This window comes from Lottia gigantea (assembly GCF_000327385.1).
Source record: "Lottia gigantea unplaced genomic scaffold LOTGIsca_225, whole genome shotgun sequence".
Lineage (NCBI taxonomy): Eukaryota > Metazoa > Mollusca > Gastropoda > Lottiidae > Lottia > Lottia gigantea.
Genome location: NW_008708600.1, coordinates 35,412 through 60,766, shown reverse-complemented (window position 1 = coordinate 60,766; position 25,355 = coordinate 35,412). Strand labels below are relative to the sequence as shown.

The 25,355-nt window shown below is 34.0% G+C and overlaps 1 protein-coding gene across 1 annotated transcript; it reads left to right on the top strand.

Annotated features, from left to right (window-relative positions):
- Positions 1-20,767: 20,767 nt before the first annotated feature.
- On the top strand, positions 20,768-24,201 carry LOTGIDRAFT_144166 (hypothetical protein; the record flags this gene model as incomplete). Its single annotated transcript, XM_009054792.1, has 5 exons — positions 20,768-20,933; positions 21,889-22,007; positions 23,278-23,451; positions 23,655-23,813; positions 23,977-24,201. Coding segments are annotated over 5 exons (843 nt in total), but the record flags the coding sequence as incomplete, so codon positions are not given.
- Positions 24,202-25,355: the final 1,154 nt, after the last annotated feature.

Here is a 25,355-nt window from a genome sequence, read left to right as displayed (position 1 = left end):
TACCCACAGAACAGAAAATCGTTTATGAATGGACTTCTCTTAAAAAATTTTCCCACAGCAGAGTAGACATTTGAATTGCTAAATCACGTAGCTTTGTTGGTCTCTGAGGTTAGCCTCGTCCAAAAAAGTAAAACAGAAAATCGCAGAACGCTATAAAAAGAAGAGAAAACAATATTAACAATCGCAATGGGCTTCATGTAACCGACGCTCTGGACTACATTCAGTAAATTGGCATAACGACACTATCAGAATCTATAGTCTGTATCAGATAAGCTAACACCGATCAGCGCGGCTTGTCGTCATTATTATTATTAGACAGATGGCGCTGTTTGGTATTCGAGAAATGTATTTGGTGGAATGTTAAGCAACATTTTTTTGGGCATTATGATTTATATTTGAAGATTTGTTACCGAAGATATGTAAAGAGACACATGTGTTTTAATTTAGCTGTAATAGTAAAAATAAGTATGCTTATACAAATGTTACTTGACAAATTATTGATTTAGAGAACGAATTTTGATTTTTATGAACTAATGTTCATTTTGTGAAACAAATGTCAAAGATAGCTTGCCAGGCAAGGTAATATACGCCCACTGGCAGCTTTGATTTTGAATAAAAATATTTAGCAGTACAGTAACATTCACCAGTATGAAATAGTCAACCTTCAGTCATACACTGCTTTTGAACTCTTTAGGGCGAGAATGAATAATACTGTGTATGAGTTATTGCCCTTGTTCTTGAAAACGTGTTCAATCTTTAGCTCATGAAAACTTCAGAAGGCAAATATTCAATCTTTAGTGCGGGACTGAATAATAAAAGTAAGTTTTGTCAAAATCCAGCAACAATCATGCCTTTTAGTGTTTAAGAGCTAAATTTGAAAGCGTTTTCAAGAACAAGGGCAGTAACTCATACTAAATATTTTTCAATTCTTCTGATTTTCAATAAGGTTCATCCTTGGGTGATTACGAACATTCACACTAAGTTTTATCACAATCCGGCAAGAATTGTCGCTTCTAGAGTGTTTACAAGCTAAAAATTGAATGCGTTTTCAAGAACAAGGGCAATAACTCATATTTTTAGATTCTTCTGATTTTCTATAGGGTTCATCCTTCGGTGATTACGAACACTAACATCAAGCTTCGTCAAAATCCGTCAAGAATTGTGTCTTGTAGAGTGTTTACGAGCAATTGTGGACGGACGGACCGACGGACATGGGTGACAGCAATATACGGCCCCCATTTCATGTGGGCGTATAAAACTGACCAACAAATGAAGGCGTAGGAATTAAGCATGACGGACTAAGGAGTAAGGATTAAGAGGTCTTAATATTGGGCTGTTCGGTCTTCCAATAAACATTCACCTTCTAGCAAATTTATTTTTATGAGGAAGTATAAGGGAACAGCACCAATCAGTTATTATTAAATCGATAGTTTATAGTTTTTTTGGGGGGGGGAGGGGACAGAAATCACACACAATCCGTATTGCTTTAACTGTGATAAAAATATAACGATTTTTTCTACGAAAGAATTCAATGCATTTTCAATTTTTCTTTAATTTACTACCATCCAAAAACGATCTATTAAACTTTCCATCTGGTCATGGTTTCTTTTAGCATCAGAAAGTTTCGGGAGAAAGTTTTTAGATTTTAACCGAGAATACATCGTTTTAATCCTAAAATATGATATTCAGTCAGTGATGTAATAAGATAAAATTGGAAAATACACCACCGTGACATTGATAAAATTTATTACACTACTTTTATCTTGTGATCACTGAGCGAAACAAGGAGTAATAGAAGTTCAATCTAGAATTCAAAAGGGCTTAACATTACTGAAAGTGAAAAAGCTTATCACAAGACACACAAATGTCAATTCATTTTAAATAAATGGTATTATTTTAGAGGGGTTTCAAAGCTTACCGCCCCTACCGAAAACAAGAAAAAAGCTCTAAAATGAGTACTATAAAACGAAACTAGCCAATTTAGCGAATTTGACGTCAATATTAAGAAATCAAAATTATTTTTAAAATGAAACGAAACAAATAAATATTTCTTTTCTTGTTCTAAGATATACTTCTTCATATTTTGTGATTCAAATCGTGCTCAAAATAAAAATAATCATAAAAAATGGAGCACACAATAAAACGTAAGAAAAAATCTAGAAATTCATTACGTTCACGACAACGACGTTTGATTTTCAGAGTTCCTTCCCTTAACTTTTTTCTGTCGTCGGTGTCCTGGAGCATAATTGTTTTAAACAGTTTTTCAAAATTTACATTTTTAGAACGATGCAGAATGATTCACCCTAAATAATTAATTGCCCTTAACATGGACAATGCTTTCGATGTCAATGTTGTATTTTGAACATAGCATTGATAAGTTTTGGATGTGTCTAAAAGGATTTAATTGGATATAATTTCCTTACATTCGTGTTTAGTGGTGCTCAGAGCGTTAAATGTTCAAACTGATGACAACACTTCATAATTGTACTCCATGACATTTCATAGCATAATACAAGCAATCTTTCTTTCATCTCTTCTGCCACAAAGTGATGTCGGTAGAATATTCTCTCCAGCCTTTCTCTTATTTTTCAAAAACCTTTTAAAGTGGCTGTAAACAGTAATTTCGGTCTCTCTATAAGCCACATGTGGTATTTAAGTAACTTATCCAAGCTTCATTAGATACCTTAGATGTTTTATATCTCTTAATAACAACGCGCCATTATTTTCTGACTCTTTAGTGAAGGAGTCTGATTTAGTGTACATTAGGGAGAAAAAATTTTCAATCGTGATGGAGCAATTTACAGTGTTAACCACTAATTTTATGTTCTTTTGGCATTTTGTTCTCTGAAGATCTATAAAAGCTTTTATTATCGTGTTCAATTAATAACCAGATAGCGTAAACAGGTAATCTAGATTAAGCTTTATAATGAAGGCACTCTGCATTCAATTCATACAATTTCAAGTCAAATATCTTCAATCGAAAGGAAATAAAATGGATGTTTCCTGGTGCGGAATATTGGCATAAGGGGTAGAGTAATTAGTTTGCCCTAATCGATTCTCTTATTATATAATTATGTATGTTGGCATTATTTTTCACTACCCCACACAAAAACTCGAATAATTTCGACAAAATAATTGAATGTTCTACTCGACTGTTTTGAAACTTGGGTGTAATCATAAGATAAATGGCTAGAATATTTACTTGAAATAATATAGAATTTCCAAGTTTGAATGACAGTCATATTCTGTTCCCCCTTGAATATAGCAATGTATTCGATTACTGTTCATTTCCTATATGTCATCCATCATTTTTCTTTGATTGGATAGAATCATGACAGAATAGTTAATGTTAACCACCTATTGAGTAACATGTATATCTTGTGGGAATTCTCGATATATTGGGTATATAATTACCTCACAATATTAGAAAATAGAGATAGCTAATAATTATCCGCAATGTAAGCATAGCCATCATGATCATAATCATCATCAAACCAAAACATGTGCTATTAGAAACGGCAATGAATGGTCCTTAAGGGTACATGTCTGATCCCGGCCTGAGGCTTGTCTCCTGCCTTGTTCTCTTCTGCAAAAATTGTCCTCTTTATTTACTGCATTACTCGTTTAAATTCGCCCAACCTGGACCAAAATAGTGGAACGTAAAAATCCTCTTTTTTTGGATTGAAAGATATCAATCAAATTGGGAATTAAATGACATTCAGATACTACTGTTTTTGCAAGCGGTTATAAACTGAAGAAAACATCAATAACAGCAGCGATGCGAAGTTTCTAGATTGGGCAGGATAGACCTGAGTGTGACAGTATTTGTTTTGGTGGTCTGAATTTAAAAATCTCAGTCAAGGATTGGCTAGAGCCAATTAGAGGTAATAAAGAATAATAAAGGTTAATGTTTACAAAAGTTTCAGATCAATACTACTGATGGTTTGTTAAGTGGTCAAACTGTCGACTTTAATATCACATACAAATAAACATCGACTGACTGATATCTCCGAGGAGAATTTATACTTGAAACGCTCTGAGACTTAATCAGTCTTAAAGCGGATCTAAAAATAAATAATGTCTCTCGCGAATTGTAATTGACCTTGACGTTGAAAACTTTTCAGTGTATTTTTACGTGTCATTGAACTATACAAAAATAAAGATTCTACTTGAAACTTTGAAAGCAGGTTCTTTCTAAAACGAAAATAGTTAACATGCTTAGTTCTTGCAAGTTCCATTGGTCAAGCATGCACTGCTTTTCTCGGTGTTACTACATCTTATAAACGGGCCTCTCAGTAGACAACGAAAAATTTCAACAAAAGCAGTGTGGTAAGGAGAGAATATGAAAGATGTAAAGACATAATAATATTTAAGATTCTAGTCAAAAATATTGAAAATTGAAGAAGTGCACTAGTTGTACAGCTTGATTCTTTTGATTTTCGTAGCGAAAACTTGTCAACCTATCCGAATGCATCATCAGCATCATCATCATTATATGTAGATAGAATTGTTACTTTTCGGTATGGCATTCTTTATACATTTAAAGCCAGAAATATTACTATATCGATTATTATGTTGGTTCGATTACAGCTACGGGGTTAAATATTTGGGAATCAAACGGTATCAGTAAAGTATGCGTTAAAGTTTAAAATATTCACATTCTGGTAGAATTTATAGACTCCAATTTGTTCTTGGCTTTGCCGTCAGTCACTTCCACCTTATTGAATTTTTATTTTCCTAATCTAATTTACACAAATCTTAGACTAAGCACAAAAAGCTAGAATTTGTAAGAATTTTATATCCAATTTAGCATCTCAAACGGTTATTATTGCTTGTTTCCTTGAAAGGAAACTTGAAAGAACAGGATAGATATCTTCTAGAATGTGAATCGTTGAGTTTATTGTCAACACGAAGGATATAATTAGATATACTGGTCAGAATAAAACAGTATTCAATACGCGGGTGCTCCATCATTCATAATCTTCATCATTCTGTTTCACTGGTATACTTGTGTTTAGAGTGTTTTTTCCGTCATTTCTATATTATTACAATATGTAGGAGTTGTACATTCTGCTAAGATGTTTCCAAACTTGTCAGCACAAAATCTTAACTATTAATTAATTTAACATAGTTTGGTTATATCTGTCAGGAATTGTGCTTTCTAGAGTGTTTACGAACAATTGTTAATAGACGGACGGACTACAATATAATATATAATAAATATGTGGGAGTATACAAAATTTTTAATATAGAGACGCTCATATTGTTTCTGCTTGTAGATTTACAAATATTATAAATTATACTGTCATCCTTTGCTGTTTGCGCATTCAAGCCGCATTTTTTTATTTTTTATACGACCACATTATAATTAAAACAATTTGACACAGATTGACGTCTGCCTTTTATATACTGAAATCTTATAAGGAAATTGTCGCATCTTGCTATGATCTGATGTATCATATTTTATTACAGAGCAAGAGGTTGGAATGAAAGATAAAGGAGAAAAGAAAGAATGCTATGGTGGTGATTGTCCAGGAGAATCGGAATGTATCATATTCCACAACAAATATCAATGTATATGTGTCCATAGCCTCAAAGCACCGCTACCTGATGGTACCTGTGTGACAGCTACAAGAGGTAAGACTAAAAAAAGATAACCTTTGATACAAGTAGACAGGATTTTTGGTAATCAAAATCTTAGGGGATTTTCGCGTGTGATATGAGTGTAATTTCCTGCGAATTTGTCCGCCCTTTCTGGTTCAAAAGATTTTCTGTCTGCATCAAAAATGATGGATATTCTTCCTTTGTTGATAAAATTCTTATAAATATTGATCAGTTAAATTTTCATTGCCGTTCAAGCTTCAGCGCGGGGTTTATCGACCAAAGTCTTCGTATGAAAATGCCGCAAAAGTCATGTGAACTAGACCCAATGCCACCTGTTTTATTAGATTTTTCGATCTGGAATTTTGCCATCCAATTGTAAATCAGCCGTTGTAAGTCCCCTGATAAAAAAAAAGTTAGGGATGGATCAGAATATCCGGAAAACTGTTTCTAACTGCTCTTTTTTGGACAAGTTTCTAGAGAAGTGTGTTCTATCACGTTTACAACCTTATATTTCTATACTAACAACCCGTATGGCAAATTACAGGCTGCGTACCGAGAGGGACATAGCACTGAGTCACCACTTCTAAGTGCCGCGATAAACAACATGATGTCATATTGGTTTTGCTAGATCTCTCTGCAGTATTTGATACAATTGATCACAATATCCTCACGGATAGATTGCACCCCCGGTTTGGTATCAGTGGCAATCTGGTTTCTGGTATCTGGGGACCCCCTTTGACTCCCTGAAACGCGATTTCTTAACGTTTGCTGGCGAATTTAAGGTTTATTTCTATAGGGACTATGGGACCACCACAAGAAAATTTTCAGAATTTGACGCCCAAAAACGTGATTTCCTGACATTTCTCAGCGAATTTAAGGTTCAAGATTATCTTATATGGTCGTGGTATACTGCTGAGACAATTTTGAGAATTAGACGCCCAGAAACGCGATTTCCTGACATTTCCCGACAAGGCTCAGGATTATTTGTCTCATAACAAAGTCTTAAAAATAACAACTGACATTTCTTTTTAGAGGTGGGGGGGGGGGGGGGGATTATCTCTTGACCTCGCTTAGACTTACCTCCAATGTGGAATATATCGATACCCAGATAATGCCACAGATCATCGTCGGCCAATTTCCTTATCGATGTATATCACGATTATCTATTATATTTATTTATATATTTAAGAACTAAAGTGGTCAATTGAATGAATGAAGTGAATTATTATTATTTCAAAACCTATTTCTTATTGCTCTAGTGTACAGAATAATACAACCGGCCAGTCAATGTAGACTATGTCGTGCACTATAATTTTTCGGCAAGAAATTCACTAAAGATGATTCTGTATCACCAGTTCAAGAAAAAGGTCACAAAAGGTTATGATATTGGTCAATGTTGATACACATTCTTGTAACCTTAGATTAACAGCTAATCCCACCTAAGATTTATTCTCCATATTCTCGAGAAAATAATTCCAATTCCATCAAGCTTTATCCAAGATATTTATCTACCATCTTGGAACTCTTTCATGAAATTAATCCGCCATAACGGAACCTTATTAAGCCTGTTTCCGACGTTCCATAATGTTAAAGAGATGACTTGACAGAAAAAAACACTTTTGCAATATAAACAATGCAGACACTTTCAAATACGGAAATATACCTGGAGGCTTATGTAAAGACCGAAAGTCCGAATGCTAAAAAACAACAATTTTGACTGCTTGTACGAACATTATTTAATAACAAATTCAGACGTTTGTCGGAACAAATCCAAGCGTATAAAGGTAAACACTGATTTTTAAAAAAATAAATACCAAAACACATTAAGGCATTTTACTGAAGTTCAACAATTTGTCAACATATCAGTACGTTCTTGCCAGGATATCAAAACATTAAGAAAACATTGCCCGGTAAACTAATGTACATGGCCAACCTAGAAAGAATGATTGTAGTATCTCCTGAAGGATGAAGTGTCTCTTTCCTGCCAATGACTTGTTTTGATGTACTAAGATGAACTAAAATTTAACTAATGCCTGACACCTGACCCTTAATATTATCAATGTTTCAAAGTTCCATGCTACTGCCCCTAGGTGCCACAGTTCACTGGACACCATCTTTAAGTAGACCTTTAACTGTACTTGATTTTGTTTGAGTAGTCGACGTTATTTACATTACAAGAGATTAAATGTTATAAATTCATTCACAACCATTTTGATGGGGAAATATCGACATTCTTAAATTAATTTCTTTCTTGTTGACCTATAAATTCTTTCTTCTTTTGGCAGTAAAGCTATTTATACTGTCAAGGTTTTTGTAGTTTACTATGTAGCAGTTGGTCTTAATATGAATAGAACCTAGCCGATTATTTAGTCCAAATCACAACCAGACTCTAAACCATGTGCAATGCCGGTTGATCATAGCCCATACGCGATCGTGGTGATACACAACCACAACTTCAATTTGTCAAACTTAACCATAGATAACATTTATAGAGGTGGAAGCCTTAGTGAAAGTGATAAGATAACAGATAGTGGTATAAATGGGAATTTTATTCCACTGATTGACTAAGCCGAGATATCACGTGAGAAGGCATGCGCAGACTCCGGAGATGTCAAACGTGAAACACGTATTACTGATGTCTCTAAGAATTTAGAAAAAATTGACAAAAACTTGTCTTTTGTACTAGCCAAAAGTGGTTTAGTACTTAAACACTATAATTAGTGATTGCATTGTCTGTTTTACAAATAAAACAGAATCATCAAAACCATCGGCTAGAAATAATATTCCAAAATTAAAATGGTGGATCAGAAAACTGCATTGGCGCCTGTGGACGAATTTGATTTCGCTAGCCAAATATTTGAGAAAGACAGAAAGAAAAAGAATTCAAACTGTTCTCCTGTAACTAGGAATAATAATTCGGGAAGAAAGGAAACGCTTTCACCGGTTACTGGGATTAATTTGAAAATCAACGAAAAGGAAAAAGTGAAATCGAGAGTAGGCCAAGACACTTCGATTTCAATTACGACATCTGCTTCGGTATTAGATGTTAGTAAAAACAGTAACTTTGTGACTACCAAAGTTTTTAATGATTTCAAAACTTAAATGTGTGAAATGCAAAAGAATTCACTTTTGGAGATCTTTAAATAGATCTAGAGATATTAAAGTGGTTAGAGCTAGTGAGAGAGAGATCTCTTCTGAAATTATAATAGCTATGGATGCCTTATCTCTGTTTGGATCTTCTGTACAGGAACTCAATCAAATCCGTAGAGATTGTTTTAAGACAGATTTGAACACTAAATACAAACCTTTGTGTTATCCTTCCAACAATGCTGAAAATGAATTCTTAACTTTGCATTATTGACATTATCAAATATGTCTTCTTGACTTTGCATTCGTGAAAGATGTAAGTTCGACCACTGTATTCTTGAGAGTTGTAAAGTCAACTTCTGCATTCTTGAACGTTTACCATATAAGGTAACGTGACCTACTTCATTTACATAATCCGGAAATTCATGGAAACTAACGGAAATATAAATCAATAATTGCTCCTTGTCAAAGGGATTTAACTCTAAATAAGCCTCAAAACCGGATGTTCAAATGCGGCATTGGTCAATTGACACTTCGTCATTACTTAATAATAATAATAATAATAATATACGTTTTTTATCGTGCACCTTTCACATTTGTATTCAAGTACACTGTACAATATAGGCCCTAAAACATAAACAAAAACTAAATACATGAAATATAAAAAATAAAGTACTGGGAAACATATAGCATGAACAACAAAATACAACAAAATACAACAAAATACAAATAGACAACTTATGATAAATTATTAATTTTGAAACTTTAATTCTATGAAAAGGCCAGAGTAAAGAGATGTGTTTTTAATTTCTTCTTAAAACTATAAACAGAGGTAATTGATCTTAAACTAAATGGCAGATTATCCCAGAGTAAAGGCGCCTGGACAGAAAAAGAACGTTGCCCATAGGTAGCAAGTTGTGCAGTTTTTGGTTTAAGGAGCAGTTTGTTGGTACTACGTAGAGTCCTTCCTGGGGAGTACATTTGTAAAAGCTCTGTTAGATAGACAGGGGCTAAATAGTTTAAACATTTGAAAGTTAACAATAAGATTTCAAATTCTATTCTGTATTTTATAGGAAGCCAATGTAAATCAAATAAAATTGGTGTAATATGGTCATGGAGTTTTGTTCTAGTGCTGACGTATTTTGACTTTTAGTCAATTTTTTTAGAAGTTTTTCAGGAATGCCGATAAGAAGTGAATTAAAATTATCAAGACGAGATGTTATCAATGAATCATCCAAAAATCTGCCCCATCCCAATTACTTTGGACTGGGCAAAAATTGGCCATGTAGGAGCTTCGTCTTTGACTGGCCAGTCCGCCATATTGGATATTCGTCACTGGCCGTATTTTAGAAATGATAGGAATAAAGAGCATTTCTCCCCATTGTACACCTAAATATATTAGATTGGCATCTCAGGATGTCAATGGCACCAACAATATCATTCATAATTCCATAGCCGACCATATGAAACATTTTTTGCCATATTTCAAAAATTGGCCATGCAGAGGCTTCGTCATTGACTGGCCAGTGACAGAGTTAGGCATGAAAATACCATTATGTTGGAATTTTATGGATATTCACAGGTCTGAAGGCACTATGTGATTGAGTTTGTGCCAATTCCATCCAAAAATCTGCCCTACCTCCATTACTATGGATTGTGCAAAAATTGGCCATGTAGGAGCTTTGTCTTTCACTGGCCAGTCCGCCATATTGGATATTCGTCACTGGCCATATTTTAGCGATTATAGGAATAAAAAGCATTTCTCCCCATTGTACACCTTAATATGTTAGATTGGCATCTCAGGACCTAAATGGCACCAACAATTGCATTCATAATTCCAAAGGAGACCATTGGAAAAAATTGGCCATTTTTCAATATCCATATTGGATATCCGTCATTGGCAAAAGAAATGTTGATAACTATGTAATGATTCTATTCATTACACGACTTTTTAGAGGTTTTATTTGAATAAGAAATGAGTTACAAATTTTTCGTTATTTGATTTAATTACAACAATTACAATCAATCCAAAAAATTAGTGTAACCATCGGCCACAAAAATTGGCCGGCCACTGAAATAATGACGAAGTGTCAATTGACCAATGCCGCATTTGAACATCCGGTTTTGAGGCTTATTTAGAGTTAAATCCCTTTGACAAGGAGCAATTATTGATTTATATTTCCGTTAGTTTCCGTTATTTTTCGGATTATGTAAATGAAGTAGGTCACGTTACCTTGTATGGTAAATGTTCAAGAATGCAGATGTTGACTTTACAGCTGGCCCTTTTTTATACCAAGGCAGTCAGAGCAATACCAATTACAAACGGAACCAAACTCGGCACAAAAGGAATTACAATCCGAAATATCAAAAGAATCACCAGCAAACCGAGAAATAGATTTGGTGAGTTTGTTAGATAATATTGAATCTTGGGAATCTATTACCAGTTTGTTAGCTGAGAAATTGCCTCCTTATGTAAAAAAATTTTAAGGCAGGAAATTTTCAAAGGCATGTTCATTTCTGGAAAAGCTTAATTTCTAATATCAACATGATTAAAACTGTATGTGGGGCTGGGATAGAACTTGAAAATGTCCCAACACAAAATTGTATACCCATTCCTTACAAGTTTGCTAGTTCCAAAAGTGCGCTTGTGAGGGCTGAATGATGGACGAGAAACTGATGGCCATTGGTTAAAAACAAGCCACACTACATATTAATATGCTGGAACTGTTAGCTGCAAAGTATACTTTGCTTGCTTTTTGTCATACATTAAGAAATGTACATATTTTGCTTTTGATTGGCAATACTACAGCTGTCTCTATATAAATGAAAAGGGGGGGGGGCGAATTTCGTCTTATTATGAAGTGGCCAGAGATATATTTATATGGCGTATAGAGAGAAATATCACATTAACTGCTAACCATTTGCCTGGTTCTCTTGAAGCAGACAAGCAAAGTCGGTCTAAGCATGATAACACAGAATGGGTCTTCTATTGATTCCGACATTTTCGCAAAGATTTCTAGTGTCTTTGGTGCTCAAAATATATATTTGTTTGCTTCTAGGCTTAGTAATAAAGTTGAAAACTTCTATTCCTATAAGCCAGATCCAAATGCTTTAGCTGTCAATGCTTTTTCTCAAGCATGGGAAAATGGATTTTATGCTTTTCCCCCTTTTTGTCTAATTGGTTCAATTTTGACAAAAATCCAATCTGACCAAGTGTCAGGCATACTTATTGTGCCATGGTGGGTAAATCAGTATTGGTTTACCAAATTAATTAAAATGTTACTTGAATTTCCTATTTTATTGCCTAGTGTAGAAGACATTCTCAGTCATCCTGTCAGACAGACTCAAGAATTACCACGTTATTAGCCGTGTTAGTCTCGGGACAGGAAGTGTAACAAGTAAAGTTTCAGAAGAAACTAGGAAGATTTTGCTGTCATCGTGGAGAGAATCCACCAAGACCCAGGATACCTCTTACATCAATAGATGGTTGTTGTTTGCAGATAGGAAATCTGTGGATCCCTTTGAACCTAATTTAGAATTTGTGATTGAGTTTCCAACTGTTCTATTTAATGAAGGACTAAAGTATAGTGCCTTAAATACTGCAAGATCTGCATTATCTACTTTTATTTCAATTGACAATAAGCCTTTTTGATCTTTACCTGTGATTTCTGGTTTTATGAAGGGAGTGTTTAATCTTCGTCCTTCGTTGCCCAAGAATAAAGTTACGTGGGATTGTGATTTGGTATTAAACTATTTGAAAAAACTGTCTCCGTTGAACTCCTGACTTTGAAGCTTTTAACATTTAAACTTGTTGCCTTATGGGCTTTACTGACTGGACAAAGGATACAATCCCTGCATTTCATAGACACAAGGAATGTGATAGTGACTGCTAATAGTCTTAAAATTCGTTTTGGTGATTTATTTAAACAATCTCGTTCCGGATATTATCAGAGTGAAATCTGTATATATTTCTAGGACTTCGGCTTTAAGAAAAGATAACTATAGATTGTTTTTGAGCTTTGTAAAACCTTTTAGACCTGTTAGTAAGGATACTTTATCTAGATGATTAAAACAGGTTTTGATCAACTCTGGAGTGGATGTATCAATATTCACACCTTACTCAGTAAGATCTGCATCTACTAGTGCTGCCAATAGGTGTAATGTGCCAATCTGTACGATTTTACTTACTGGTGGTTGGTCTTTTGAATCAACTTTTCGTAAATATTACGATAAGCCAGTGACAAATGATGGTGTGTTTTCAGAAAAGATTTTGCTTGCTTGTAAAGCATGACAGTCTATATAGACAATATAGTTCACTTGAATTGTTCACTGATATAATGGTTACATTGTTTGATGTTTTTAAATGTTATTAAAGAAAAACATTGTTTACTTTAATATTTGATTCATTTTAGCAATTGTGTTCATGGTGACAACTTTGAATATCTCACGTGATATCTCGACTTAATCAATCAGTGGAATAAAATTTATGAATTAAACGAGACTTACCTGAAAGGTGAAGTTTGATTGTAATTTTATTCCACTGTTGACGGCAGAGATATCATGAATTATCCCACCCTTTTTCAAGCTGTTTAATCCTTATTTGTCACCATTTCACTCTTTGAAATATAACATCTCCGGAGTCTGCGCATGCCTTCTCACATGATATCTCTGCCGTTAACAGTGGAATAAAATTACATTCAAACTTCACCTTACAGGTAAGTCTCGTTTAGTTTATAAATTTTTACGAAAGGTAATTTATCAAGGCTCTAAACCTATTACCATTGCATTGGACAATACAAATATTAATGTCATGAAGAAAGAACAGATGTTAGCGTCATTGATCGATCGGGTAAAGCTTTAATATATTCCCTTGAAACAACTGTTTGTTATACGTTCTCCTATATTTTAATATGATTAGACAGTGATATTTTTTTTATTGAATAAACATCAAGAGTTGTTGTATCCTGAAAGGTGATGTCCATTTGATCAGTTGTCACTTCATACCCACTAGGACTATATACATTGTTCTAGTTGTCATTGATATATGCGTTAATATAACTTGAGACAAATTACACAATTCAACAGAGAACAATTTTTTTTAGAGACATTTAATATATCTCATTCTTTGCTGTCGACACATACTTCAGATTTAAATTTCACAAGGACATTTAGTTTTGATGAACTTTCTCGGCAGTACTCTACGGTACAACTCTCGATTAATGTGTTACAGTAAAAGGTGTTTGGAGAAGAAAAACTATGGCCCAATTGAAACTATGCATACAGAATCCTGTAATGGCCTGCAAAATGTTTATTATACTGTCGATAATGTATATCAATATTATTAATGTATACTTTGATAAATACAAAATGGCGGATATCAGTTATTACCAAACGTCACCATTTTTTATCCGCCGAATTTCCTTATAATCCCTAGCCGTAATCGGAATTCCAAGTGTCGTCTGCTAGAATGTAGTCCAACGAATGAAGTCACATGATCAACTAGCGGATTCCGTGTCAGCAGAAAATTTCTATGGAACACAAAGTGGACCAAATTCTTATGTTGTTTCAGTGACTTTTAGCAATAAATCACGCTACGTATCTTATTTTGTCAGTCACTATTTTTTTTTTAAATCGTGGTTCTTTGAATGAATTGTCACTAGTTATAATGAATTGATATTAAAGATAAATACTAAGAGAAGTTAATTATACCACCCGGTATCCATACAACGTGTTTTTCTAGACTTATTTATAGATCAAACATTGTACACGAAAATAGGTGACGCATTCTGCCGCCGTTGTCGAGTTGGTTGCTCATGAAATGTGGGTCAAAGTGAAGGATTCATAAAGAAAATCGAAATAAACCAATTTTAATTATTTTGTAGAATATCTGAGGAAACATCTAAGACATAAAAAAAAATTTCGTTTTTGTAACTTTGACGAAATTCGGTGTTGAATCATTATATCCACGAAAATAGGTTACACCACTGTACATGTAGCCTGTACTGGTTAGCCACTACTATAACTTCTTATTGAAATGGTTTTACACATCTTCAAACAATTTTTTATTAGATTTCTTTCGCAGTTAAATACACATTTGACAACGACGAGCTTGAAAAAAAAAAAGAATAGAAATATTTTCTTCCATACGACTTAAACGATGCTAAGATTGGTAGTGTATGAAACAGGGGTGGTTTGTCCTCATTTAGTAGTTTTATATAAAATATGCGAATTTTTTAATGATTGCAATATAATATTTAGAAATTTCCGAATCGAGTCGAATGATATGAATAGGTCTAATTTGGCTCTTTCGAATGGCGACGAGATCTCTTTAAGCGGACAAAATATTAAGATTGGAAACACTAATAAATCAGAATAAAGTATAACACAATTCCAAATTACTTCAAATTAGCTCACAAAATACATAATTGATGACCTTGGTGTGCCATGGGTCGGAATAAAGCAACAAAATATTTCTTCTTGTCGTTATTTAATGTATTTCATTTCAGAAAAAGTTGAATGATTATCATCGTATTCAAAGTAGAACTGTCAGCAATCATTAATATGACCCAATGATTTTCGTTAGTCGATCAGATAGGAACCAAATGGGTCAGGGCATCAAGAAAGTTTGGTGTCAACCATAATTATATGTAACATGATTAAAATTTGTATTCAAATTTAATAATAACTAGAGCCACACTTGGCACAGAGTGGGACTTTGCAAATGTAGCAAATCGGAAAAGACTCTAAAGTTGAGAAGTTTTAATTCTTTGGAAGATTGTTATACCGGAAGTAGACATACCTCACAAATGAAAGTATCAGAAAATGGCCAAGGTCAATGACCTTCGGCATTGAAAAGGAGACGGTCAACAAAAGTCAAGGTTACGAGATGCAAGTTATCAAAATTTGAATATATATACGGCTATAAAACCATAAGTTGAGATAGGACAGCAAATATAAAAGTATAAATAGATAGCCAATGTGAATGACCTTCGATCCTACAAAAGTCAAGGTCAATAATTGAAAATTTTGAATTTTCAAAACATGTTCCTTTTTTTTTAACTAGTAAGCTGAAGAAATCGAACTTCTAAGACAAAGTGTCTCAAAAGATGAAGTAGTTGTATACAAAGTTCCATTTTAAACAAATGCATTCTTTTCGAGTTATGCCTCTGGCCGAAAAAGTCAATAATGAGTAAATTAACCCGGATGTGCCACTCCCACCTCATTTTTTTGGCATAAGATAATTGATTTTCTAAATGTTATGTTGTGTTCCAAATATAAGACTTCTGCATTATACAGGTCAAAAGATATAGGTCAACAAACGTAAATAAAGATCAAAATCGAAAATTGAAAGTATGGACATTTTAAAACCAGTTCCTTTTTTGAAACTATAAAGCCGAAACAACTAAGCTGTTAAAACAAACTGTCCAAAAGAATGATGTTATTGTGTGCAAAGTCACTTTTTGAACAAACGTATCCTATGCGAGTTATGCCCCTATCCCAAAATGTAAACAATTAGTAATTCAACCCGGATGTGCCACGCCCACCTCAATTTTTTTGTCAGCGGTGAATTAATATTCAAAGTAGTCCAAATTTCAAGGTTCTACATCAAATAGGTCATAAGATATACATACACCAAGCTCAAAGAGACGCAAATATGTAAAAAAAAAACCAAGAATTTCAATTTTACTTTAAAATAAACGATTTTTATGTATCAATGAAAAGTGCATGAGAGGCACATTAGAAAACCAAAAAAATTAACCCTCTAGGTTAATTAGGCCACGTGCTAGAACAGTCTAAAGTTGCGAATTTCGCTGTTTTCGGATATCTATAAACCGGAAATACATGTCGGAGGTCAAATGTCAAAGTATCAACTGAGGCCAAGGTAAATGACCTTTGATCCTATAAAGGTCAAGGTCACGGGATATCACTCATCAAACTTTCAAAATGCATACGGCTAAAAAACCGGAAGCTTACGTCGGACATCAAATATGAAAGTATAAAATAGATACCAAGGTCAATGACCATTGACCCTACAAACGTTCAGGTCATCAAAGGTCAATGTCAAAATAATGAAAATTATGAAAATTCTAAAACTAGTTCCTTTTTTTGAACTATAAAGCTGAAACAACTGTCATTTTAACACAATCTGGCCAAAGAGATGAGGTAATTGTGTGCAAAGTCCCTTTTTGAACAAATATAGAGTATGCGAGTTATGCCTCTGCCCCAGTTTTGAACAATTAGCAATTTAACCCGGATGTGCCAAGTCCACCTCAACTTTTTTGTAATGATTTAATTCATTTTCAAAATGTCTAGTCGTGTTCCAAATTTCAAGCCTCTACATTAAATAGGTCACAAGATATACATACTCTAAGCACAAAGAGAAAAAAATATTGTAAAAAACACTCAATATCAAAAAAGTTCGAATTTTGCTTTAATAAACTTTTGTTATATATCGTTAGAAAGAGTATGAAGAGCACATTAAGAATCTGAAAACCGGAAGTAGATGTCGGAGGTCGAATATGAAAGTATCTGTTGATAGTCAAGGTCAAATCGGCTACCACACCAAAATCATCAAAATCGGATAAGCCGTTTATCTCTGAAAAGATTCTGGCGCATTTCAGAAAATTATCAAAATGGCGACCAAAGTATCACCTTCGGACCGGATTTTATCTTCTTCGTTTTTTGTCATAACTTTGGCTATCGATTTATATAAGTTTTGTCGCGCTAAATTAGTTACACCGGAATTAGTTCAACCGGAAGCGAGAATAGATTTCCCGTTTAAACCGGAAGTGAAGTAGGAATTTGACTATACAATTCTGTTCACTTTCATGAACTGTCTTTGCTCAAATTTTTTTAGATTAATCAGACAAAAAGCTAAAAAGTTTTGTTTTTTTTTGATAAAAAATTGCAAAATTCGACCGAAAAATGTGTGCGACACAAACAGTAAACTGAGTCAAACAATAACCAGAAATCTTAAAGGATGATACTTTGAAGCTGACAAATGCATCAGGAATAGCGAGTTAGAACCTTGAAAAGACATAAAATATATTTCCCATTTTTTAAACAAATAAGAAGTACACAATTTTATTTTCTTTCTGGGTTTCTGAATCGATACCTGGTTGATAAACTGTCGTTTGGTATTCAGGAAGAAACCTTAAGTCGTATTTATCCTGGACCTAACTTATCTCAATGTTTCAAAGTTGCATATTCAATATGAAAAACTACTTTCATGAAGCCATGTTAAATATAAGCCTGGAAGAAAAAGTATTGTCGTTCTTCATTATATGGCGAGAAAAACATTAATAATCGATGAAATAATAAGAATTTACCTCAGGGAACTGTAGATAACGCAGATCAAATGTTTAACTTGCATTAATTTTCTAGTCTCCGGGCGCAGAGATAAGGACATATTATCTATATCTAGCGACATAATCATTCCGAAAAACGCCATATTCTCTATTTCTTTTTTTACCAAATCAGTCCGTCTCACAGTTATAATATGATGATAATGAAATGAATATATTTTTTTCTTGTAAATGTTCTCGGATTTCAAAATCTGTCAACATGTTTCTTCAAATGGAAAGATACTACCTTCGGTTTCTTCGACCAGGTTTCCCCCTGTCAGTGATGCAGGTAAGAGGGGCTGGCATGGAAAAAACGTCTAGTCCTTCGGATGGGACAATAAACCGAGGCCCTGTGTGCTTACGGGCTGTGCACGTTAAAGATCCCACACAGAGGCAGCGAAGTCAGAGTCGCCTGGTTACATCAACCAGGATCTCCGACCACAAGACAGTTGTAACCCAATTTGCAAGACCACACCTTCCAGCATGAGAACGCCCATCCACACATTGCCACAGCCTCCAGGACCTTCAACCATTAGCATTACATTAAAATTATACCATGCTCCCCACTCAGTCCGGACTTAAACCCGATCCGAAGACTAAATCAGATCTGATGGTTTCCATGAAATGCAGATTCCAATGGCTTGTGTCAGCTTTTTGTCCACTCCATCTGCAGAGGATGCCGAGCCGTTATCTACGCACAACGTGGGCACATCAGGTACTGACTTTCTTCATCTATATGTATGAAGGTCACGTGATCAGAATATCGATATGACATTTCAATAACATAAAAAGGAACTAAAACATTTTTTTGTTCCAAAGATGATTGTTTTCTGACGAATATCATTATAATTATAGAATATATACTTCACTATTTTCTGTACTTTGTGACGTATCTTTATCCAATATATTTAACCTGTAACATTCTTTGACTTTCCTTAATTAAACATTAAGCCTTATGTGAAATTTCTTTTTTCAATTTCGAACCTTTCTAGTTGCAGTTATCATTTCCACATAAGTCGACCAAACAAATAATTTACCACATCAATTAGCAACAACATACACATCTATCATATATTATTGCTTTATTAGATCCTTTAACTGTGGTAGAACAACCTATATCGCCATTCCATTTCTTGTAACTCATTTTTGTAGAGGGCATCTGAATAGATTGATTAATTCATCTTAATTTACTGGGTGCGATTGTTGTTCACTGATATGTGTAGTCTAAAAGTGGGCAAAATTAATGTTATCATTAAAGAGGGACTGTTTAGGTGTCAATAATGCGGATAACCTTTGCTATACGTGTCATGTACTTTCACTTACAGTTAGTATTTTTTTTTCAGGTAGCCATATGGTAAATAATCAGTCAGATGGGACAATACATAATGATGTATTAAAGAAATTAGTAAATCAACCACATAATTCATCTATAAATGAGGTAAATATTATGTTATACATCGAAGCAGTATTAAATAGATGGACAAGTAAAAATGTCTTCCTGCAATTATATACCAATTGCTTTCTTGACCAATACCGAAAACAATCATTCGTAAATTCAATACTTTCTTTAATAACTTGGTTGGTTCTGATAAAATTGTAAGATACGTTGTAAATTCAAATTTTGATATTAGGTAGGTGGATTGTAGATGATACACGGAATATATTATCAAATCTATATACGTGTTTTTTAGATTAGAAAACTGTTTACCGATTCTGATCAAACATGGATATTAACATATAGAATGATTTTAAAGGAATACAATAGAACGATAAGGTCACTATATAATTTAAACAAAATCATACATTTTCACCCTTTTTCATAAACTCTTTCATCATTATTTTGCACATAAGCATTATTATGATATTATATCCATATAATATTACATAATAGTAAATGAAGATGTGTGTGGTGTCTCAATTAGATTCATTATAAAAATATACGATAAAAAATATCTTTCGACACGCTCCTTATTTAAAACATTCGAAAAGTTCAAATGTACTAATATTAATTTAACCAATTCTCTTGTAATTCAGACAAAGGCGTCAATGTTGAGAGAAAATGCCCTGTCCAATAGTTCCGATTGGATTTTATTACCAGTAGTTGTTCCAGTTACAGCTGTTTTATTCCTGTCATTCATAGTGACTCTTGTGCTGTTAAAGAAATACAAATATGGCCGCCGTCCAAAACGGGGCGAGGAAGGAGGTGTTATCAATAACGATAATGTCCAGCTATTGGAACAAATGAACAATGTCCAGAAGAATCCTACTTATATCAGCATTTCTCAAAATGGTGACACTGGGCGAAAATGTTTGATAACAGAACTTCCGTTAGATAATTTAAAATTGTCAACTGTGGTTGGAGAAGGGGCATTTGGGCAGGTGTTTAAAGGTAAGAATCGTCTCTAGGTTATGTCCAACATAACACCACCTAGGTCAATCATGATTACAACTTACTGTTGGTTTAGCTCATGTTTACAAAGGAGAATTAAATAAAGCTTATTGAAGACTTACTCCGCGTTAAGGATATAAAAAGTCCATTTAAAGGTTTAAAGGCGTTTAGATAGTGTCATTCTGTGGGTTGTTTGATTATCAGAACTCGTTGTCCTAAAATATGAAAGGTGATCATGGTGGTAAGATCAGTTCATGCCAAATCGCAAAATGACCTGTTTTAAAGGAAGATGCTGCTACTTATCATGGGTGTTGATTGTTTTTTTTTTTGTTAATGTTTTTAAGGTGAGCTCACTGACGACAATGGTGACTTTGTACAAAATGTAGCAATTAAAGTTTTAAAAGAAGGAGCTACAAATGAACTTAAAGAAGATTTTTATAGAGAAGTTGAAATCATGAGTACTTTTGATCATGATAACATTTTACATTTACTGGGGATAGTCACACAAAGTAAGTACCAAGACGAAAATTATAAAATCATGTTCGTCTTCGCTTTATAGGAGTATTATAATGACCAACACAACTTTTTTGATCAGAATAGTATACAATATACTAAAACGATGTGTTCGTTTTAATCATAAAATCAAACTAAAACAGAGGAACGAAAACAACAGAACTTTTCAATCAAACGGATCATTTTATGAATTTATCATATCAATTCTGGAAATACTGATCTTTCAATACAAAATAGTAGCCAACCGTACTGCATGAAGCTAAAGACTTACTTGACAAATCTATCAAGTCCAGAACACATGTATTTGAATCACCGAATTTGTAACAATGGTAACGTAAATATTGTCTATGCAATCAAACAAACAATAAAAAGTACCAAATAAAATTCTAAACAGAGCAGGAAATAATATTTTCATTGTTAATGAATGTTATCAAGTTACAAAACGGTTCAGGAATTAATTATAAATACAAGAATGTCACGCAACAGAACCAGGAACAAAGTTAAATCAGGTGGAATTTCATTGAAAGTCAAAAAAGTTTTTAATTAATTAACTAGAATGAACAAAACGTCCGCTTTCTCAATGTATTACTATGAAGACTCTCCTATAGTTACGGTAAGGTTATGTTGCCATAAAGATGAAATTGCTTTTCAATAGCTAGGAGAGGACTCAATTTCTGTCGTTTTTCTATGTGTGAATTGAAAGAGTTATGGTTTTCTCAGAATGATTTTGTATCGACAGGTATGACAACTTAAGCACGTCATTTAAAGAGCAACAGCGATCAACAGTATTGTCGGTCAATATCACTATGAGATTTTCGCTTGTACTGAGACGTTTACGGAAATGGAATGGACAATCGACTAAACCAACCTTAAAATAGAGCATTGATTGCCTTCTGAATCCTTCCAACCCCACTCTTATTTGTACATACAGTAAAATGTTTACATCTTCAGATGCTGGGGAATCGCCGTATATGGTCTTTGAGTTTATGATACATGGTGATCTAGCTGAATTACTAAGAAAATCAGACCAAGCTGTACAACATAGAGATAATAGTGTTGTCCTACAGAAGGTATGTTCCACTCTAATTAACAATAAGCATATTGTAACCACTTCAGATTCTGTTGACCCCGCCTAAATGGGAACAGATAATCCGGGAAAGATCAATGCCAGGAGGTATTGCTAGGGACCAGCTGGAAGAAAGGATCATAAACCCAAATTGTTATCCTTGAAACAAATGGTTCCTTCCTTCTTTTGACTCCTTAATTTTATTACACCGAAAGTGATACAGTATTATTCATTCTACTTGTAGATGTGTCGGAAGTGATTGAGAAACATTGTGTGTATTAGGAATATTGATTTTTCTGACTAATAGTTTAAAAAGAAATTAGGCGAAAGTAACTTATTAATAGATCTAAAAGAATTCATATTTAAGCAGATTACTAGTGACAATAAACAATACATAAATAGAAATAACATTAATAGAGAATCAACAATATAACTTTATAAAAATTTATGACTTATTATGTTGTTTCCTGATTTAAAAGTAGCATTAGAGTAACAGTGTTTGTATCAATATCGTAACTTGTATGGAAACGTGTGCACATTACATTTGCCTTGACATTATTGAGTCGTCAAAAGCACACCCATGTGTTTTATTAACCAGTTTTTTTTTATCTCTTTAGAGCATTATGATAGTTTGTAATCCTGAAATTTACTGAGCTGTGATTAAATTCATTTATGAATCTGCATATTAATTTGAAAAAAACAGCACACCTTCACAGATTACCACACGGAACACTTAATGTCTTAATAAGATTCAGTACATGCATTTTGAATAGCGTCTCTGAATAGCTAGAGCTTCTCGAATTCGTCATGTTGCTTGTTAGAGAGGTTGGAGGCTATGGTGGATTGGTCTTGCCATTGGATTTTGTGGTTTGGAAACTTTATGAGGTCTGCAGATAAGGCCGATTTTCCATCTTCGATTTTGGTGGAGGTTACATGTTCTTTCATTCTGGTGGAGAGAGGTCTGCATGATTCACCTATGTAAATGGCTCCACAGTTGCATAATATTGTTGTCTTTAATACTAGAATTTTGAATCTCATTTAAGAAAACCTTTCCACTTTGTCTTGTAGTTGTATTTTACTTGATCTGGGTTCAAATTTCGAAATTCAGCATTGGTATTTTTAGTTAATAACTTCCTTTGATACAGTTTAGCAATTGGTGATGGAACCGGTCAGTCTAGGCCGGAGAGAATCATTCACCATAAACTAGTATTAGTGACACTTAGTGCAAAAGGTATTTTTTGATTCACGAGAATTGTGAATTGATTTATTTCCAGACCGATCTGGTAGATATAGCAACACAGATATCAAATGGTATGGCATATCTGACGTCACAGCATTTTGTGCACCGCGATTTGGCCACCAGAAATTGTCTAGTGGGTGAAGGGCTGATTGTTAAAATATCAGATTTTGGAATGTCCCGGGATATATACACCTGTGATTATTATAAGGTAAGCTTTTTTGAAAAATTCAACAAACATCTTCTAGTTAATATTAAACCCACATAGACAGGACTTGATTTGTATGAAAAGGTAGAAAATAAAGCCAAAACATACAATCTCACTTTACCTTGGGCCACAATATACAATGTATGTCAAAACATGTAGGCGAGCCAATGAGTTATCTCAAATATTATTCTATTATTTTATAACAGATAGGAGGATCTCGGATGCTGCCAATACGGTGGATGTCTCCGGAAAGTGTCAAATATGGAAAATTTACAATAGAGTCAGATGTCTGGTCATACGGTGTTGTATTATGGGAAATATTCAGTGCTGGACGACAGCCATATTTTGGTCATTCGAATGAAGAGGTATGTACGCAGATCTACAGATGCATTTGCAGGCATTTCTGTTGATTGTTGAAAGACCATGCTTGTGTTATTTGATATGCCTATTTGTTTATCAATCTCAAATGTGTCTACTTAAAAACTGGCATAACTCGAATTATTTGCTCATGTTATTTTTTTTCTTTAGGTGATACAGTTTCTAGATACTGGAATTCTACTACAGAGACCAAACGAGTGTCCATCTACCATATATCACGTGATGTTAGGATGTTGGAAACAGGACCCAAAAGATCGCATGCCATTCCACAGAATCCATAACTATCTTTCAGAATATAGTAAACACATCACGCGAAATATGCACGTGCCTGTTGAAGACATTGATATTGAAGTTGCTGGTGACATACTGACCTAGTTTCCAGTTTTCTATCATGGCATTCAGATTTAATATCGAAACATTGACCAGGTACATCTTTTGCGCACCATTGATGTATAAGTCCGACCGAATGTGAACAGTTCCTGCCCCAACAACATTCGAATTAAGTTTTTGGTATAGCTCTATCTGAACTAGGATTACATGTGGTATGTACAGTGAGTGCCCAAGTACAACACTATATTTTACACTCGGAGGAATTCCTTCTGGTGAACGGAGTTAATATTTAAAAGATTTAGCAATTATAATCGTGATATTTATAAAAAAAATTACTTTTTTTTTGCTCTTGATTGTACCAGATGAGCAACATTAATATTATGCTGTATGTAATACCAATGTAATACCAATCATCGTACATTTTTTTCGATTCCAATCTATGGAGAACACAGTCAGTAGCACATGGGACCGTTACTTTGGTTTAATTTGAGTCACTAGATGCTATTCCATACCAGTTCCTTTCACCTGCATCCATTGACGATTGAGAACCCGGACTGATGTTGATAAACCTTAAAACGTTATCTCAACTCATGATCTTTTTTTTTGGAAATTTACTTTGATCAGAAAGTGTTGTCCGTCTTTAAAATACATTATTTCATCGGTCATCTCATAGGCTTACTTTTATGACAATTACCAAAAATGATAGCTCACATGAATTGGTATCATTTCATTGAACACTGACCTTCATAAATCACTGTACACAATCATAATTATAAACGAGACATTTGATTGGGTCTTCATAAAGTTTGAATTCGGGATGGTGTAAAATCCTCATCACATCTACCAACTCAACCGGAAGTTACAAATTGTGCGAAGATAAGTAATGCTATTACTATCATCATGAATCATCATATCGCCACGTAGCTATTCTATTTTTCGCAAGACTGTAGATATCAGTAGATGTTCTCTGTCTATCGTATACACGATATCGGCATTAATCACCATTAGGCTCAAACGATTTAGTCGATTCTCACACATCACGCTCCTAATAGGACAATTTTCGATGGGCCTGCGAAAGTGTTTGATAATTTTTACTGTTACATTTTTGTCAATTTTGTCATGGACCGTTTGTCTATAGGCTAATCCGCCTCTGTTGACCTAGGTCTATAGCTAGACAACATCATCTAAATTTTTAGGTG